The sequence below is a fragment of the Gobius niger genome, assembly GCF_951799975.1.
Source record: "Gobius niger genome assembly, chromosome: 16".
NCBI lineage: Eukaryota > Metazoa > Chordata > Actinopteri > Gobiiformes > Gobiidae > Gobius > Gobius niger.
Genome location: NC_136867.1, coordinates 6586410 through 6606117, shown reverse-complemented (window position 1 = coordinate 6606117; position 19708 = coordinate 6586410). Strand labels below are relative to the sequence as shown.

The 19708-nt window shown below is 42.2% G+C and overlaps 1 protein-coding gene across 1 annotated transcript in view; it reads left to right on the top strand.

Annotated features, from left to right (window-relative positions):
- The window catches only part of hs6st1a (heparan sulfate 6-O-sulfotransferase 1a), a 140574-nt gene extending 129749 nt beyond the window's left edge, over positions 1-10825 (top strand). The window contains exons 2-4 of the mRNA XM_079573863.1: positions 841-1063; positions 7412-7660; positions 10146-10825. Of these exons, the coding sequence (XP_079429989.1) occupies positions 841-1063; positions 7412-7660; positions 10146-10448 (775 nt within the window). The 3' untranslated portion in view covers positions 10449-10825. The remainder of the gene's footprint in view (positions 1-840; positions 1064-7411; positions 7661-10145) is intronic.
- The last annotated feature ends 8883 nt before the right edge of the window (positions 10826-19708 follow it).

The following is a 19708-nucleotide window of genomic DNA, read 5'->3' as shown; positions in this document are numbered from 1 at the left end:
CACGGCGCCACATCCGTTGCTTTAATCCCTCAGCCGAATTGGTCCCGCGGGAGAGGCCGGGAAAGATTCACTCCACTACTTTGCCAATATCCCGATGAGACTTTGCGCGTCCGCGTTAAAAGCTTGGCTTGTTTCATCGATTGCGGATTTGTTGTGCATGTCTCTCTCACAGGCCGGGAGAGAAGTCAAAATTTTCACCCGGGTGACGGCATTGTTAGTTTAAAAACCGTGTCGCTGGGTTGTAGCGCTGTTATTTGAAATGGATAGAGTGTGGAGTATTTTTCTATTGTTCGACCTCCTATTGCTCATGTGCAAAATAAAAAAGTATGATGTGATGTGGTGGTAAAGTGGGGTCTGGGTCCAAAATATGTAGATTGAAAAACACTGGAGATCGATATTTGTGAAAAGAACAACTTTAAATCCCTGTTTTATTCATATCGTCATTGCCATTTGTTCTCCTATGTTATTTTAAACCTGTAAGAGTGATTTATCGTTTTTGGGGCAGCCCTTGTGGGATGTTTCGTTCGATAAGGGGGCCACGACACTCAGGACTTGGAGTAGTTGATCTGTATCATTAATTAGGTTGCACTGTGGGGGTCCCGGACGATCATTTCTGAAGGTCGCGGCTTGAAAAGTTTGGGAACCTCTGATGTGTGAAACTTCTGCCGTCGTCCTTTTTTTCTGCATTGCCCTTTTTGAGCTTTTTCTTGAAGGTTTTTACCTGGTTCAGACTTGGTTTAGCTCAGCCTCAGCCCTGTTAAGCTGCCAAAGTATTAACATTTCAAAATGCAATAAGACTCGTAGCTAATCCCCCGCCTCTCCTCTGCCTCTCCCCTATAGGAAGTTCTACTACATCACGCTGCTGAGGGACCCGGTGTCGCGGTACCTGAGCGAGTGGCGGCATGTCCAGCGGGGCGCCACGTGGAAGACCTCCCTGCACATGTGCGACGGCCGGACCCCGACGCCGGAGGAGCTGCCGTCCTGCTACGAGGGCTCCGACTGGTCCGGGTGCACGCTGCAGCAGTTCATGGACTGTCCGTACAACCTGGCCAACAACAGACAGGTGAGAGAGAGAGAGCGTGGACTGGGATGTTACAGATATGTTAGAAAAGTTAGGAACTAGGACGATCACGATGGAGAGCCACCATAGTGATGCCCCGCCCCCACAAGCAGCTGTCATATGAGCGGCTGCATTTGTCACGGGGAAACAGTGAGAAGTCGGTGAATACGACATGTGTCAATGCCTCACGCGCTTCTCCGGTCAGACTTTACGTGGAGCGGCCTGTGCTTCATCCGTACTGTGTCCAAGTCTAATTTATCTGTTACTGTAGCCTGGTTTGGCCATAAGCTTTTGTTAGATCACTTGTGATTTTGGGGCGGGTTAACATTAAGTGATTTCTTGCACCGTTGATTTCCAGGAGATACAAAGCTGTTGAACCGGTGGCCGAAGCTAACCTGGCTAACACCATGCTGCTGTGTGCGCTCGAATTATTTCGAACTGCACAACAGCCTGGGGACCATGGCCGAAATCTCCGGTGGATTTGGGAACCAATCACAGAGCGAGGAGGGACGGCAAGACGATGACGCGCTATTCGATATACGGAAGCTTGTAGTTTATTTACGGATAATAATAAAAAAGTTTATTTACGGATCCAACGTGACAGCAGCAGACACGATGGTATTTTTTGATCAAGCTTTAGACTTTGTTCTAAATAATTTAGCTCAAAAGTTTACAGCGGGTACGTCATACGTCATCTCATACGATGATATGATTGGCTGTGGCTACGTGCAGACGCATGAGACTTTTTTTTTTTTTTTTCGTATCGCCCAATAAACGAGTATGGACGATCGTAAACCACACCTCTCCTACGAGAAAATGAATTGGTGACCCCAGACTAAATATCACTTGTGATTTTAGTCTGGTGTTAGCCAGGCTAGGCCGAAGCAGCAATGAATGACATAAACCAAGCATCATGCAGTATCTTCTGTTCTGGTGTTGTACAGCTGCCAGTGGGGAACTGGGGGCACAGCTCTATTTCTATCAGATTCTATCAGAGTAATTAGGTTAGTAAAATAACAAAATTATACATTTTATGTAGAAGAGTGTATAGCATTAAAATCAAAATTAAATTAAATTAGTTACATTTAACCTCTTACCACCCGCCTAAACCGAATGCATGCTGTCCTCTTTCACTATAGGCCTGTGTAACACCTCATTTGAAAGCTATCACCCACAAAACTGATCTTTTTCCTCGCGTTGTTGCTGTGTTGTTGAGTTGCCTTGTGTACGAAATGCGCGGTATAAATAAAGTTGCCTTGCCTTGCCTTGCCTTGATGTTTTTTGTTTGTTTTTTTTGTCACTTTTTGTTGAGTTTTTGTCACATTTTTGTGGATTTTTGTCACATTTTTGGTGAGTTTTTGTCATTTGTTGGTTGAGCTTTTGTCACTTTTTTGTTGAGTTTTTGTCACATCTTTGTGTTTTTTTGTCACATTTTTGTTGTGTTTACATCCTTGTTTTCTTCTCATTTTTTGTGGCTGTTTTGGTGCTTTTTCCCCAAGAAGCTTTTTGATTAGGGTAGGAGAAAATGGGATCCGTTCAGGTGGGAGTTAAGAGGTTAAAGGCACAGGCCACCATTCTGCCATACTGTGATATGTTCTTACCTGAGCTTAGACGAGTTGATGCGTACCTGTCTGGTAAGAACATATTTCAGTATGGAAAAATGGTGGCCTGTTCCTTTTTAAAGAGATAACCTCTTAACCCCCACCTGAACTGAGCAACATTTTTTGTTTGGCTTTACGCAAACATTAAAAAAAATAGCGACAGAAAAGAGGGTGAAAACGCAACAAAAGAGCGACATTGCAAAAAATGTGATGTGGAAAACACGATTAAACATAAAATGGAGTCAAAACAAAGATGAAAATGCTACAAAAAAGCCACAAAAGAGTTAAGTAAGTAGTAATCCTTAGCTTTCAAGAGGGCCGTACTCTGGTCTATAGGCTGTAAGCTTTTAGATTTGGGTAAAGGTGAACAGGAGCTAATGCGTTCGGTTAAGATGGGGGCTAAGAGGTTAACTAATTTAAAAACCTTATGAAATTATAAAATTAAAACACAGTGGATCAGCACATTTAATGCATAAACGTAATCGCAGCACTTTGAGCTTCTTGAACACTGGCACGTTCAGGAAAAATCTGAATTAAGAAACACTTGAGCCTTTGACAGCTGTAGCGTGTTCTCCGTACGTGCGGGAACAACAACAAAGGCGTTTGGTGCTTGAATGAAATGACTGAGGGAATTGAAAAGTTGCTCTTTCATCTGATCTTGTCGGTGCTCCAGTTTACGGCACACTTTACTCCAGAGGTTTCCAAAACCGGCCCGGTGTCTAAAGTTTTCACATAACAAACACGGAGAGAAGTGGCAGCCTTCATTTCTTTTTTTTAGGACGGAATAGAAACAAAACATCTCTTCTGAGCGACGTCAATTTTAGGATTAGGTTGGTTTTTTTTCTCCTTTTTTACACAGCGAGACATTGACTGGGATGTTAAAGCAGTACTAAGTAACGTGTTTACCTTAATAAATCCTTTTCGTAGTCCCTGTGGGGGAAATACAAGTGTTTATGGGATGATTGGAGGGTCTTTCATCTCCCCCTGGTGTCTCTGGACAGAAAACCATGTTTGCAACTTGACTGCCACCGGTCCGGAGAAAGCAATACACACGAATGGAATCACGAAGAAGAAGCTAACATGCTAACGGGCAAAGCTAACTGCGGGCTAACGTCGCTTTAAACAGTATTTACAGCCACGTTTGAGTGAAAAAATATATTTCCATTGTATAATTGGATGCACAGTAACCCTCTCTCCCTTCGCCTTTCCTGTCAGTGTAGTATTTACTCTCCAAGACAATTAATAAATTAAAAAATCGTAACTTGCTACTACACCTGCAGTTGTGCTTATGGCCTCTAGGGGGAAGAGTTACTTAGTACTGCTTTAACTACTAAACCAAGGTAGGCAACGTCAGGCCCTCCGGTTAGAACCTTTGGCCCTCAAGATGATTTTGAGAAATTATTACTTTATTATTACTTACTATATATTATTACTTACTTTAATCATATTGGAGTTTAACCTCAACCAAGCACGTTTTCTCCACTTCTGCTTTACCCAAATCTAAAAACTTCTCGACTGGAGTTTACAACCTAAAACTGAAGTACGGTTTTTGATTCACTTTTTTTTTTTTTTTGCTGCATGTTTGTTGCTTTTCTTGTTGCATTTTTGTTATTCTTTGTTGCTTTTGCATCACTTTTTTGGTCGGTTTTGGGTTTTTTTCTCACTCTTTTGATTCTTTTTTTAAAGACGCTTTTTAGATTTTGGGAAGGTCGAACTGGAGGAAATGTGTTTGGTTAAGGCAGGGGGTTAAGGACTGTAAAAATGTGAGAATTATTGTCAATTACTTAAAATGTCCAAACAGAATGCCAAATTAGGTCATATATTATGCACAGCACTGGCATTTGTAGAAAGTGGTGCTTTACTTTTGGCTAAAATTGTCAGGTTTGACCCCTGGTCTTTTTACAATGAAGAAAATCGGCTCTCACCATCACCGTTTCTGCAAAGAAATGGCTGCAAACTTGGTGATTTTAAAGTCCCATGACGACTCTTGAGACTGACCAGAGAAGAGATTGCGATTTTGATTGAATTTCAATTAATCACCCAGCCCAGCGCTGCCAATCCTCCGGAATGATATTATAGGTGCTTAGCTGCGCACATGTGGCTCTGGCGTCTGTTCACACCTCCTCTTCACACCAGCGTCCCTGCCTCCCTCCTATAATCTTAACTCCATCCTCCTCATCCTCATCTGCGCCTCCTCAGGGTGCTATTTCTCCGGGTCGCATCCTGCATTCGCACGTATACTGGCAGACTGGAAGCGTCCCAATCGGAAAAGTGTGAATTCCTTTGCGCACTTTCCGGGCGTTTCGCTGCCAGCGCTAAAAAGGGCAACGGAATTGGATTCAAACTTCCAACCATTTTGCGCGTGCCAAGTTAAAAATGGAGGTGTCGGTAGTAGTACAATACACTTGGCAAGAACAATAGATACGATTCATTACGAGGAGAGTTATTGTAGTGATTGTCATATTGCAAAAGCGCTGCCAGAGTTGTGTATATTTATCCCTGTGGTATTCCATGTGCTTTTGTGTATGGGCCATATTACTCCAGCAGCGGGATCACATTACAACTTTTTCAATTAGGTAGTTTGCCGGAGATATTTGTTTTTAGCGGTAAGGTGACCCCAGTGACACGGTTGTTTTTGTATAGGTACAGACAGGAAAACGTTCTCCCATTTCTCCACCATTACCTTAGCAAATGCTGAATTATGAATATATTTTTCTACTAAATAAAGATACAGAGACGTGGAGAGGTGCTTCAACAGCTCTTAACCCCTTAACTCCCACCTGAACCGAGCAAACAAACTGAGACAAAAACAAGGATGAAAATGTGAAAAAGAGAGAAAAATTTGACGAAAAAGTGACAAAAAATGGACAAAAAAGTGATATGAATTTGACAAAAAAATGCAAATAATTTGACGAAAAAGTGACAAAAAAAATGGACCAAAAAAAAAACGAAAAATTTGACGAAAAAGTGACAAAAAATGTACAAAAAAATGACAAAAATGGACAAAAAATTGACAAAAAAGTGAGAAAAATTTGACGAAAAAGTGACAAAAAATGGACAAAAAAGTGATATGAATTTGACAAAAAAATGCTAATAATTTGACGAAAAAGTGACCAAAAAAATGGACCAAAAAAAATAAAAAATAAAGTCACGAAAATTTGACAAGAATGAGATGACTGCCCAACCAAAAAAGTGATGGAAAAAAAATCTGATGATGTGAGGAAAAAGATCAACTTAGTTTTGTAGGTCTTAGCTTTCAAATGAGGTGTTTCACTGGCCTGCAGGATTTGGGGTAAAGCTGAACTGGAGAAAATGCTCTCGGTTCAGGCGGGAGTTAAGAGGCTAAATACTTAAATAAATGACAATGCTAACCAGGTAGCTACGCTAGCTTCATGCTACATATGCTAAAATTAGCTAACGAGTGCTGTTTTTCACTTCTGCTGAACTATTTGCTGTGACAAAAACATCCACATGGACTTGATTGTGGCTTAACTTTATTGGGGTGTGATTAATATGTTTATAGTTCGCCAGAAAACGGATTAAAAGAGTGAACAATTGTAATTCCGTCTGGATCTGACGTAAAATCAGTCAAATGAAGACACGTGAGAAACGACTCCGCTGGAGGGTGCCATTGTGTGTCACATGACTCCTGTTACTCGTTGTGTTGGTTTCCAGCACAGAGAGAAGGAAGTCATTGCGCCCATGGCTGAGATCCAGGCAGTGTTGACATGTTGGTGCAAATGAACATTGGCCATTTTACACAAATCAATCGACTAAACATCAGATTTGAGCGGTGAACATTTCCCTTCGTTCTCCACTGAATAAACGGGCTTCGCGCTCGACCGGAAGTGTCAGGACGACGGAAGTGCCGAGACAAAGCAAAAAGAGGCAAAAGTGGGCGGAATAAGGTGAATAGAAGCGTATGGTAACGGTGTATTGTTTGGAACTGCTATTGCAACCTTTCACGCAACAACTGTTCACCATTTTTTTTGCTGCAAACTCTTCTGTTTAGTGGTAGCTAACATAATCACTCAGCGTCCCACCAAGAAGAACACGGGCTTTGACGTCTACCCTCCACAATGGCGCGTTCCTGGGCCGAATGCGAGGCCACCATTTTTTGACCTATCCTATTGATTTTTAGCATTGATTTTTCCGAAAAATACAAATATGCTACTACGATGCCGGCTAAACAGCTACGTGCTAACTACCGACCATTGATGGGATATTTGACAAGAAATAAAACACTCAATGCTTCAATATAAATGATTGTATAACTTTTAGACAAAACTTCAATCTAATCTTGTGTGTGTTATGTCCATGATAAGTTGGTACATAGCCGATTAGCCGGCGTCGTGCTGTTAAACTCTAATTCAATAGGCCTATTTGATTTTTTCTACAAAATCAATGCTAAAAATAACATTTTACATCGGATCCAGACACGCGACCGTAAGTGGGTGGGACTGTTGACCTCTATTGGTTTCTTGATGTAACGATCCAATCAGAAATTTGAATGAGCAACACACATTGGGTTGCCAGATCCTGTGGCTAAAACCGGTTTGCAAATGCTCTCTCCTACTTCCTCAATCCGAGCACCTGTCCACGACCAAGGCCCAGTAAGAGCCAGCAGAACCTTTACTGTTTCTGATTGGGTCACAGCTTGTCGCCATGATTTGACGGTCACAAAGGTGCAAACAAAACTGTACGATCTGAAATTGTACGACCAACAACACTTCTTGCTCCCTCTCCGCAGGTGCGCATGCTGGCCGACCTGAGCCTGGTGGGCTGCTACAACATGTCCACGGTGCCGGAGAAGAAGCGCGCTCAGCTCCTCCTGGAGTCGGCCAAAAAGAACCTGCGGGACATGGCCTTCTTCGGGCTTACGGAGTACCAGAGGAAGACCCAGTTCCTGTTCGAGCGGACCTTCCGGCTGCGCTTCATCAGGCCCTTCATGCAGTACAACAGCACCCGGGCGGCGGGGGTGGACCTGGACAACGCCACGGTCAGTGCCGCTACGTAAACTTGGAAATGTTTGTAGCCAACGGTTTGACTCCTGTACGAGATGGAGATTACACAAACCTCTCATTAGATTAGCTTCAACTGACTCACATTTTGAACCAGGGGCGGATTAAACAAAAGCACTGTTTATTGTCTCCACTCCGACAAATGGAGCCTTTATTGTTTTGCTTTTTTTTAAAGTGGAAAACCAAGAATATTTTCTCACCACTTCTACTTAAAGCACATTAGCGGTGACTGGAATGTGCCAATAAGTGACTGTGAGTGACCGGTTTAATAAGGTCTTGATGTGTGCCGGCCTGTCCCCACTTAGAACTCTCCAAATACAAGTCGATGTCTGAAGGATAATTGAACCACTTTGTAAGAAGAGTGTGACTTTATTTTTTTTTTCCCCTACCAAGACTTTCAGCTCAGAAAAACAACATTGCATTGCCGTGTTGGTGTTTCCGACATGGTGAATAATGTGTAAAATTTGTCAAATGTATTCTATTACCGAGCAGGAAAAGTGGCGAGAGTTTGAATAATTGTGCATCAGCGCTGTGAAATGAGATGGGACAGGGGCAGAATAACAGACCTCCGGGCCCGCTGCTAGCGTAGCGGGCCGCCAAAGTTTGCTTAAACGACAGGGAAAAAGTCTGTTTCCAAAATGATATTTGAGATTGCTCCGAAAATCGCGGCGTTCGGCGCCTGATTGACTGGGCGCCGCGTTGTGTTGACAAGCTTCCCATTGTGCCGTTTTCGCTGTGTACATCAACATATAATTTTCCAGCTGATATTGATGGCTCTGTTTTGCACACAAATCATCTCCAGCAATCACAATCACGACTCCGAACAAGACTCGCTTTCCCACGGAGACGACGCGGCAACCAGTCAGAAAGTAATGGCGGCCGTATTCCAGTGGCACATAGTATTTTACTAAAGCAATTTTTCTCAAACTGATATGAGTACATTGAAGTTCCCAGTGAGTGCTTGCATTACTAAATATTGATACCATCCAACCACCCACCCAGACCCCACCCACCCCATCATCCATCCATCCATCCATCCATCCATCCAACCACCCAGACCCCACCCACCCCATCATCCATCCATCCATCCATCCATCCATCCAACCACCCAGACCCCACCCACCCCATCATCCATCCATCCAACCACCCACCCAGACCCCACCCACCCCATCATCCATCCATCCATCCATCCATCCATCCATCCATCCATCCATCCATCCATCCATCCATCCATCCAACCACCCACCCACCCAGACCCCACCCACCCACCCCATCATCCACCCATCCATCCATCCATCCATCCATCCAACCACCCACCCAGACCCCATCCATCCATCCATCCATCCGTCCGTCCGTCCGTCCGTCCGTCCGTCCGTCCGTCCGTCCGTTCGTTGGAGCTGCCCAAATCACATTGCACCAGCCCCTCTGGCGCCTCCTGCAGGTGGTGGGTCCACAGAAGGACGGCCTCGTGGTTCTAACCGGGCCTGTTGGTCTCTCATAAGGGGCTTCTGAACGGCTCTCTGTCTGACCCGTCACCTAGGACCTGTTTGCCCTGGGAGACCCTACCAGGGGTGCTCAAACCCCTCCACCACGTTAAGGTGGCGGTTCTAGGAGGGGTTGACGCAGACATTGTTTACAATTTGAGAATATATTGTCGATGCAGAGGTTATTTTTCCAATGTTTTCAATAATTGTGGAGACGCAAGCCAAGAAGATTGGAAACATGTCTTAGAAGATGTTTTTTATCAATATTTATAGGCCGATTTATAGGCAATATTTATAGGCTGATTAATTTACTCCCATTCTCTACTTGCACATAACCCATAATGCTTTTTGCGCCTTGGGGGGCAGCTGCGACCTAGAAGCCTTTGAGTGCGAGTGAAGCTACAGACAAACAGTGATGAAAAACGGCTGTGCTCGTAATTGCTCCAACAATCAAAAGCATAATCCAGAACTACAAAGCTCTGCACGCAAAGATAACGAGAGCTTTCTTCCCGATCGACTTTTCACAATCAATAGATAAAAAGGTACAGATTTTCTTAAGCTATGGATTGGATTTTTTTTTTTTTTAATGGTATTTGGAAGATTAACATTAGTCTCTTCGATGACAGCTCGCAAAGCCATATTGTTTACAGCAGCAAACCCCCCAAGGTGCAATTCATTATGGTATTGCACAAGTACAATTCTTTTTTTTTTTCATTTAAGGGTATAGGCTATGTAAGAATTTAAAGGGGGATAATATGAAATTCAACTTTAAAGTTTTCCACCTTGTTACTATGTTGTTCTCTCATCAAAAACATACCTAGAGCTGTGTTTTGAGCCGCTAGCATCTTTGAATCTTTCTCGAGGCTATTTTCAGCTCCCATAAAGCTCCTCCTTAGGTCCTATTATGTTACAATACTCAATAATGTGAAGTTAACCTTATTCGTCGTCATATCTAAATCTTCTCCCTCGTCCCCCGCAGATCCAGCGCATCGAGGAGCTGAACGAGCTGGACATGGAGCTCTACGACTACGCCAGGGACCTGTTCCAGCAGCGCTACCAGTACACGAGGCAGCAGGAGCGGAGGCAGCAGCGCATCAAGCACCACCTGCAGTCCCACCAGGGCCTGGGGCTGGGGGTCAGCCTGTGGCCCTCCTCCCCCCAGGACGAGGAGGGGGCGGCGGAGGGCAGGGACGAGGCGGAGGAGGGGGGCCGCACCGAGGAGATGGGGGCCTCCAGGCTCCCCACCGAGGACTACATGAACCAGATCATCAACCGCTGGTAGCATGAGGACTGCCTTGAGGGGCGGCGAGAGGAGATGCTGTGAAGGTGGTTTTGTGTCTTATCAACAAAAAAAACAAAAACAATACTGAATTTTTATCTTTTTTAATTGTTATTAGTGTGAATTTTGAGTTTTTGTTTTCACATTTGCTCATTTTTTTATGTTTTGCTTGGGCATTTTAATATATGGATTCATATTAATGAATAGGCTCAGTGCATGGAGTGTTTTTGGCTAACTTCCTGTTGGCCAATGGAGGGTAAAGACTACTTCCTGTCCACAATTTACCATAAATTAAAAATATGATTTTTAAGACTTCAATTCAAGCCAAGTGCGTTTTATAAAAATGAGTTGAGTAAATTGTGGGCTGTTTAACCATTTGTTAGCATTAAATTAACGTTAGCCTTTAGCTTCGAGGTTAAAACCTTTAGTTAGAAACACAGAAGTCTCCTCTGGTGAAATAATTACATCCAGAGTGACTGGAGTTTACTTACAAAGTTTGTTGTAAACAATTATCCAATTACTTGTTTTCTTCCACGCACTGTTTAAATATGTATTTATTTCAGCGAGACGCATGCTAACTTTCCGTAGGAATTCATTGCTCTCGGAAGTTAGCATCACGTTACTTAGCCATTTTCCGTGCACAGAGCCCATTCCTCCATTACGGGTTCTCCCAGCTTCTTTGGGTTTTAATTAGGACTTTTGTCATGCAATCTGACAATTTATACTTTTAGATTTTTTTAATTAGAGTTTTGAGAAATAAATGTATCATGCAAAATCCTCTATTTTTGAGCTTTGAACCTGGCGTGGTATTTTTGATTTACTCTCCCACTCCAGTCTGACATACTCTTCCATAAAGTTCCTCTGTCTTTTAAAGTTTGGACACCTTCATCAAACTTGCTGAATAGCATGTTTGTCAGGCGCCCTATGTTGGCGTATTTTACTTTTTTTTTTATAACAATCTAGGGGTATTTTAAGATTCACTTGTTACAATAATACGAAGGCTAAGGTGTCCGACAATAGTCCAGCTGGGAAAAAATTGTAGAAAAAAAATCGTTACACTTTAATATTTTTATTTTTTAAAGATTTATTTTATCACTTACATTTGCATTAACCATTTTTATTTCTTTTTAAGAGTTTTCTCGTATCAGTTTTGCTTGATTTGATTACAAAAACTGTAATTATCTCTGAAATGCAAAGAAAAAAAAGTTTGACTCAGTTTTACCAATGGGTGACAAAGACACAAAACTACCTTCATCACGCTCAACATTTGGCTCTGGAGGGGGGGGAGGGGGGGGGAGCGAGTCCATGTGGTTGCTATGGAAACCGGGGGCTGGTTGCATCCGACGCCAGGCCGACATTACAGCACCCCGTTGCCCCATTCGCTTCTGTCCGAGCAGCCCTCTTCTGCAATCTCATCCTGAAGCATGAGAACTTTACACAAAATTCCCACTTTATCCTCGCAATGGACCGGGCTGCTTCCTGGAAGACGATGAAAGTATATTGGCTGAACCGAACAGTGCGGACAGTGGGGGGGGGAAAAGGAGAAAAAAAGACTTAAAAATAACTTTCTGCTTTATGAAATCAGCCATTTCCCCCATGAACAAGCTTGGATCGTGCTAATTTTTTTTTTTTTTTGAATGATTCATCTGTATATTCCTTTTGTTTTGAAGCAACATTGTAATAACACTGAGACCAATAATTGCTGCCTAAAGAATTCCTTTATTTCTTTATTGATTTTTATTTTCTGTCGGATCGGATATAGTCGGATAGTCGGACCATAGCCATTACTGAAGCCTTGAACTACAGGATAAGGATTGTCTCTTTTGTCCAGGTAAGGCTTCCATAGTTTCTGAAGACTGCCCCAGTATCTTAGCTACCTTTTTTTTAATTTTGTTTTGTTGAACTAAATCTAATTTGGACCTCAAAATTTACAGGGCATTATGTCGAAACTAACCTGGAAGCGTCACTTTCTCTGTATCATCAAGTTCCATTTATAGACCGATGACAAGTAGCGTAAACAACCAATGGGAGCGTCCTTAACTTGAGACCTCTCACTATGCAAACTAAAACCTTGTCATTCTTCGAGCATTACAGGGGGCGTGTCATGCAAAGTCAACTTTTGTAAGCTTTTGACTGGGGGATGTCTGGGGATCTCAAAAAGGAAGTTGCTTAAACATTCACCAGACACAAATAAATAATAATTATGACGCCATTGATTTGTTAGCATGTGGTTGGCAAAAAACAGCTGCTTGTGTAATCTTTTAAACATTTATCTGTCCCACTGCTGCCATCAAAGGGCGCTCCAAGGTACCCATAAGCATCATATTAAGAAATAATTATGCATGATACGTCCACTATAAGCCCTGATTCCTACACGCCTTTGGCAGACTTTTTTTTTTTTTTTACTGGCTCTTTGCTTTTCCTCCTTCCCTTTGTCGGGACTCACAGCCGATTAGCGAGTCTTATTCCGGTCTAGATGTGAACTGAAAGGGAGCGAGCGAGATGGAGGGCAGTGATTTTGAAGCAGGCTGGTGCCAGGACCCCTGCTGCGGAGCTTTTTGGAAGCCTTACCTCAGACAAACGGCGAAGATGTGAAACTGCTGGTTACCATGGCAATGTGTGAACCCGCTGCCACGGCTTCGTTTCATTTCTTTCCTCTTTTCCCTTTAACGTTCGCACAAATATTTTTTGGACACAGGCAACTCGTTTCGCTAAATGCGCTGTTGCTCATTGTTCATGATTAGCCACATGTCGGTAGACGACAATTTAACAATGAAATAGTAATGTCCAGCACGATATGAGGGAAAAAACCTCAATATTCAATAACTTGTCTGGAGTGTTGTGATAATATTATTGCAATATTTTACTGAAATCACAATCAATTTCAATAATCCTCAAATGGTGTCCAAAGGAGTTTAAAATTGTAACTATCAGGACTAACTACGGCTAAAATGGTGTATAAAACTGTGCAAAACTGAACTTTATTCACATTATTAAGCAAGTGTTTTTGTGGGAGTCAGTTATAGCAACAACAAAAACAGTACTATATTGCGACTTGATAATTATACAGACGGCAATGCGTCATATTAAAGCAGTACTAAGTAACTTGTTTACCTTTATAAATCCTTTCCGTAGTCCCTCTGGGGGTAATACAAGTGTGAATGGGATGATTGGGGGGGTCTTTCATCTCCCCCCGGTGTCTCTGGCCAGAAAACCACAATTATAACTTTGCTGCCACCAGGTCGGAGTCACCAATACACACTAATGGCATCACGAAGAAGAAGCTAACAGGCTAACAGGCAGAGCTAACTGCGGGCTAACGCCACTTAAACAGTATTTACAGCCAAGTTTGAGTGAAAAAATGTATCTCCATTGTGTAATTGGATGAACAATATCCCTCTCTCCCTTTGTCTTTTCTGTCAGCGTAGTGTTTACTCTCACGGACAATTAATGAGGCACTTAGTACTTAGTACTGCTTTAAGTGTGTTATGGATTTTTTTTCACTCTTTATAGACGTATAAGCATCATTAGCACTCACAAATAAAGCCAAGTCAAAATCACGTACTAATGAATGCTTTGACAGAGCCGATTGTCTAAAAGCTGCACTTTAAGCTAGCGGTTAGCGGGTAGAAGGAAGCTAACGTTTGCATGGTTAGGTGGTTATCTTAGCATTGCCTGTTATATGTCCAAATTTGGGCCGTGTCCGTGTCTCTGTAGCTTTCTTTGGTTTAAAAAACTACACCTATAATTCAGCATTTGTTGGAAGTAGTGGAGCAGTAGGCGAAAGAGTTCTTCCACTCCGTTTTCCCTCTCTAACATCACCATTTGTGGCTGCTCCTAAAGATGCCGCCTCTATCTATATCAGTTCTTGCCCATTCTGGACCCATTTCTGGCACCCAAACATTTCCAGCGTAGAAGCTCCACGATTTATCTTATTACAGCTAAAGCCATTTCACATCCGCGTTTGCAAACAAGTCTCCGTCCTGCCATCTCGCTCCGGTGCGCGCCGCCTTGCCGTGGACCAGCAGTTTCCTCACGTCCGCTTTAGTCGGGTTGAAAGTTCCCGCGAGGCCGAGCAGTGCCTCTCTCCGAGCTGACCGCGAAGGCTAACACATGTTGACTACTCGAGAGTGACTGGGGTGTGTGTGCGTGTGTAAATATTATGTACAGAATGCCTTTTGATGTGAATGCCTTTGTAAAATAAGCGTGCCTGATCTGGAGAATGATATATTTGTTTTCTTTTTTTCTTTTTTGTTGTTGTTGTTCCATTCCAATATGGCGACATGCGTGACACGAGCCAAACTTAACATTATGCCCGCTGTTTTTGGAAAAGAGTCCATTGGCAAAAACGGATTAAGTGGAAGCTTAGAAGTTCTGTTTTTGCCAAGAAACTCTTCTCATGGTTTTATTTTCAAAACGTATTTCAATGTCTAACAAAATGGCCACTGCGTAATGAGATTTGGGTACGCGGTGTCATAATCTGTACCTCCAGTCCAGCATTTTGTAATGGGATGCGTAAATGTGTTTTGAGATGGCTAGTATTTTACCATTACCACGTATATATATTGCTATTGGAGACTTGACACCATAGGACGACCGCTAATCATTCTTAAATATTCGGAGTCTTTCATAGTGGTGGGAATATGTGGCCTTTTTCACAATGCGATTCCGAATCAGAAGTGCCCAAATGACGAAAAGCCTCATTGTTTAAAGTGCATTAGACACAATTTTTGCTGAAACATAGTTAGCACAATTATATTTAACATTTTGCAAACAAAAACTGACCCAGTTTTCTTTAATTCGACCATTGTTTGTGATGTTTGTAGTTCCTCATCGGACACTAAACTGTTGCCGTGCCGACCGTGCTAAGAGCGTTACCTTTTATCTATGTCACTTCCTGTCGGTGGCTCATAATTCCAAATAAAAAATAACTTTTCTCCCTAATATTTAGTCGTTAAATTTGCCGCTTCACTGGAATAAAATGACAATTGTCACTTACAACAATGTGATTCATCTAAGAAGTCATATTTTCGAAAGCTTTCAAAACTGTCATAGGCACTTTAAAGCTAGGGTAGAAAATGAGGATGTAAATTGACAAAAATGACAAAAATCCAGCAAAAAAGTGACAAAAACCCGGCAAAAAAGTGACAAAAATCCGGCAAAAAAGTGACAAAAATCTGGCGAAAAAGTGACAAAAATCCGGTAAAAAAGTGACAAAAATCTGGCAAAAAAGTGACAAAAATCCGGTAAAAAAGTGACAAAAATTCGGCAAAAAAGTGACAAAAATTCGGCAAAAAAGTGAAAAAAATACACAAAAAAGAGACAAAAATATAGCAAAAAAAAGACTAAAATTCCGCAAAAAATGTGACAAAACAGCAACAAAAAAGTGACAATAATCCAGCGAAAAAGTGACCAAAATCCAGCAAAAAAAGTAACAAAAGTACCATAAAAAAAAGTGACAAAAACACATAGGGGAAATAAAAAGTGACGACAATGGCAAAGAGGAGAGAATGGTTTTGGCGGGTGGTAAGAGGTTAAATTTCCTCAACACATAGTAATACGAGATTGTTCTTTTCAAATTGGTTGTTTATATAAAATGTACTGGATTCTGAGTCTGTTTAGTGAAGCAATCAATGTGTCTAAAAATCAATAGATTTTGCCCATCTCATATTATTTTGGGTGTATTCTGGGCTATACTCAACCCACACAGTTTCCATCATCACTTACAAAATTCTGGACTGACCCGAAGGCATTAGGCGTATCACATGTTTGTCTCTCATGTACAATGTGAAATCACAGATGTTTCAGTAATCTGCTCTTTACCTGAATGTATCAGGACTTTGCAAATGATCCAACAGTTTCGATGTGTTTTCATTGACGCATTTTTTGGATCATGAAATGAATTCGAAAAGGTGGGGAATTCAATGCCGACGGCTGAATTAATGAAACGCATTCACAGCTCCAAAAATGTGCTTCAACGAGAACAACGCGAGTCAATGGGCAGGTTTGGTTTCCACGGGTTTCAGGCACTGGGCCTTTCAAAAGATCGAATATTTAGTTTGATTTCATGCTTGCAATGGCATCGCTTGAAAGACCCATGGTTGTAGGAATGTATGGCTGAACTACACTGCACTGTTTGATCTAAATGAATGTTTTGGCACCATTGAGACCTCGCATTGAAATGATCGGCCATTTTGTAACATGATAATGTGTATTTGCCGACAAAACGGGCTTTGGCTTAACCTTAACTTTTGACTAAGACTTTACATTTCGAAGCTGGGTCCAAATGGTGCCAGTGTATTGTTCATATTAAGCTGAATTACCGAAATTTGCTTGAAAACGTGTATTATTTTGATGTTTCTGTTGCTGTGGCGTGTCTTGTCGGCCGATCTAGACTGTATCCTAAGTGTGCAAAAGCAAAAAAGGCCCCCTCGTCCCGGTTTACTGCCCTGTGAGCACATTTTTAGATTTCTATTGCTCCCTTTCCTAAGCGACCCATCCATAATGTGATTCTTTTGGAGATGAGTAAATTAGCTGACGTGACACATCACAACAACATACGTCAAAACTCATAAACGTATTCAACTTCAACCCTTTTGAAAGTTGAACTGTTTTGCCACATAAATTACGCGTTCAAGCCATGCCCGCTGCCAAGGAACTGCAACAGAGTCCCTTGAAAACAAAATGTCCGACTATGTCCTTCATGTCTTAACCACGCTTTTCCTTTCAAAAGAGGCAGAAAGCGTTATTTTTTCTCCCACCCTTTATTTTTTTTTTTAAACGGTAATGGTTTTGGAATGGTGTGCAGTCTGTCTCCTCCTGTATGCAACATTCTGGGTTTGTTTTTTGTTTTTTTATGATTGCAAAAACGAATCATCAAAAACCACCTATTAAAATATGTCATTTTTACAGAACAAAGTGTGGCTTTGTGTTTTTTCCCCCCCATTCTTCACTAACCTTCGCGGGGTCCTTGAGAAGATTGGACTGTATTGATCGCTAAGTGGAGAAATTCGCAGATAGCATCAGAAATAGATGAGCTAAAATACACATAATACAGATCAGGTAGGAGACTGCCCCTAAATCGTATCCTTGTTCCCATTCGCCAGTGTCTCGCTCAGAGCTCTAATGTTTTTCTGGGATCCACGGCTTGGCTTCACCTACAGGACACCCCTCCCCTTTGGCCTGCACAGCCCCTGACCTCATAAAGCAGCCACGGCCGCCCGGATGGATGACACCCAGTGACTCCCGCAACCTTGTCAGTGCTGATATACACCCTAATTCTATTCTCTGTCCTCAGGGAGCAGGCTAACTCGCATTAATGCACATTTATACAGCCCGCCCTTCAGCGCTGCCGGGGAGGACAGGTCAGCACGGATGTGGCTTCTGTCCTTGGACAATGATCCCGTTTAAAGATCCTATGGGCTTTTAAACTATACTAGGGACACCTCAGCCTTGGGATCTCTTATTCACTGCCTGGATGTAGCTAGCTGTTCTGATCTGGGGTCGCTGCTGTTTGTCCGGTCTCACTTCAGCGATACTATGTGCCCAAAGAATGAGATCAACCGATGACCTGAACATCCTGAATGACCAGGTTCCCTGATGGCACGGGCATATTCCAAGAGGACAATGCCAGGTTTCATCGCACTCATTTTGTGAAAGGGTGGTTCAAGGAGCAATAAGACATAATTTTCACAAATGGATTGGCTGCCACAGAGTCCAGATGCCACAGCGAATGTGCTGTACTCAAAGGTAAAGAACTTATCTCACCGGCCTGGAGACTAATTGGAGACTCAAGTTGCCGCTGGTCACAGATACAGTACATCCCCTGGAGATAAGGCAAGTCTACGCAGTCTCAAGCAGTCGTGACGCAAATACTATTTGTTGTCCTCAACCTGTGAGATGTTTCTTTGACGTCCCTACCAGGAGATCTTAAAGATGTATGTCAGCATGATTCTTTGAGATCTCCTTGGTAAATGACAGGTCTCTGAGACATTGTAGGGACGTCACAGACAACAAATAATATTCGCAACATTGCCACAGCTGCTTGAGACCGTGCAGACCTCTCGGAGACGAGGCAAGGACTCTGCCGGAATTTAACTTGTTCATTCTCACAGAGACCACCTGGAGACTCTCCTTATCTCCAGGGGTATCGGAGACATCTCTGTGGTTAGCGGTGACTAGCTAGTCTCAGCTAGTCTCCAACTAGTCTCTAGGCTGGTGAGATGGGCCCTGTGTATGCGCACAGTCAGACTGCCAGTCCACAACTCTGGTGAGATAAGCCCTTTTAAGGAGGTTTTTTGTTGCAACTGTTTTTGGGGGGGTCAGGCAGTGTAGTATAACTAAGAATAATGTATGTGCCTAAAAAAAAAAACTCCAGGACAATGTTGTGATAAATTTAATATCTAAAAATTGCCAACAGAGGGTATAACAGTTGTACCAGGTGCTCTGTGCAAATGAAACACTAGTGAAGTGCATAGAGAAGACAGTTTGACCATGTACATGATCAGAACAAGTCAGATGATGGACATGGAGGGCTTCTTGGTTGACAAGCCAGTGGTTGAAAGAGGAAGAGGGCGATGGACTAAACACTGAAACATGCGAATGAACCGAAACACCACTCCCAGTATGTTTGGATAGGGTCAAAAAGTTTGGTCAAAAGTTTGGAAACACTTTTCATAAACACTATTTACACTTATTGAAGGCATTAAACCATGAACACATGGGATTTTGAAGGAAACAAAAAAGGGATGGAAAAAACTCATGTTTTGTGTTTTAAATTCATCACCTTTTATTCTGGGCAATTTCTCAATGAAAAATAAGAGACGGTCTTCAACAGTCTGTGAAGTCAAAACCATTACTAGTGACTTGATCATGAAGCTCACTGAGAACAAGTAAAAAGTGCAGCAAAGCAGTAATCAAGGCAAAAGGCGACTATTATTATTATTTATGTCAACATTAAAACATAATTCCATATGTGTTCATTCATAAATGAATGCATTCAGTGAGAATTTACAATGTAAATAGTCTTGAAATAACAGAAAAAAAACAATCCATGTGTGCAATACTGTGTTTATCTATTACCTGTTTTGAGGGACGCATCAATCTAAATTAAGATGTTTGCCAACACATTTTTGCACATTTCTGATGATTTTTTTTTTTTTTTTTTTTTTGCTAATAAGAAAGTCCATCTGTCCATCCATTTTGCAGTCTGAGCAGAGATGCCCAGACTTCCTGATCCACGCACACCTCCTCCAGTTCCACGT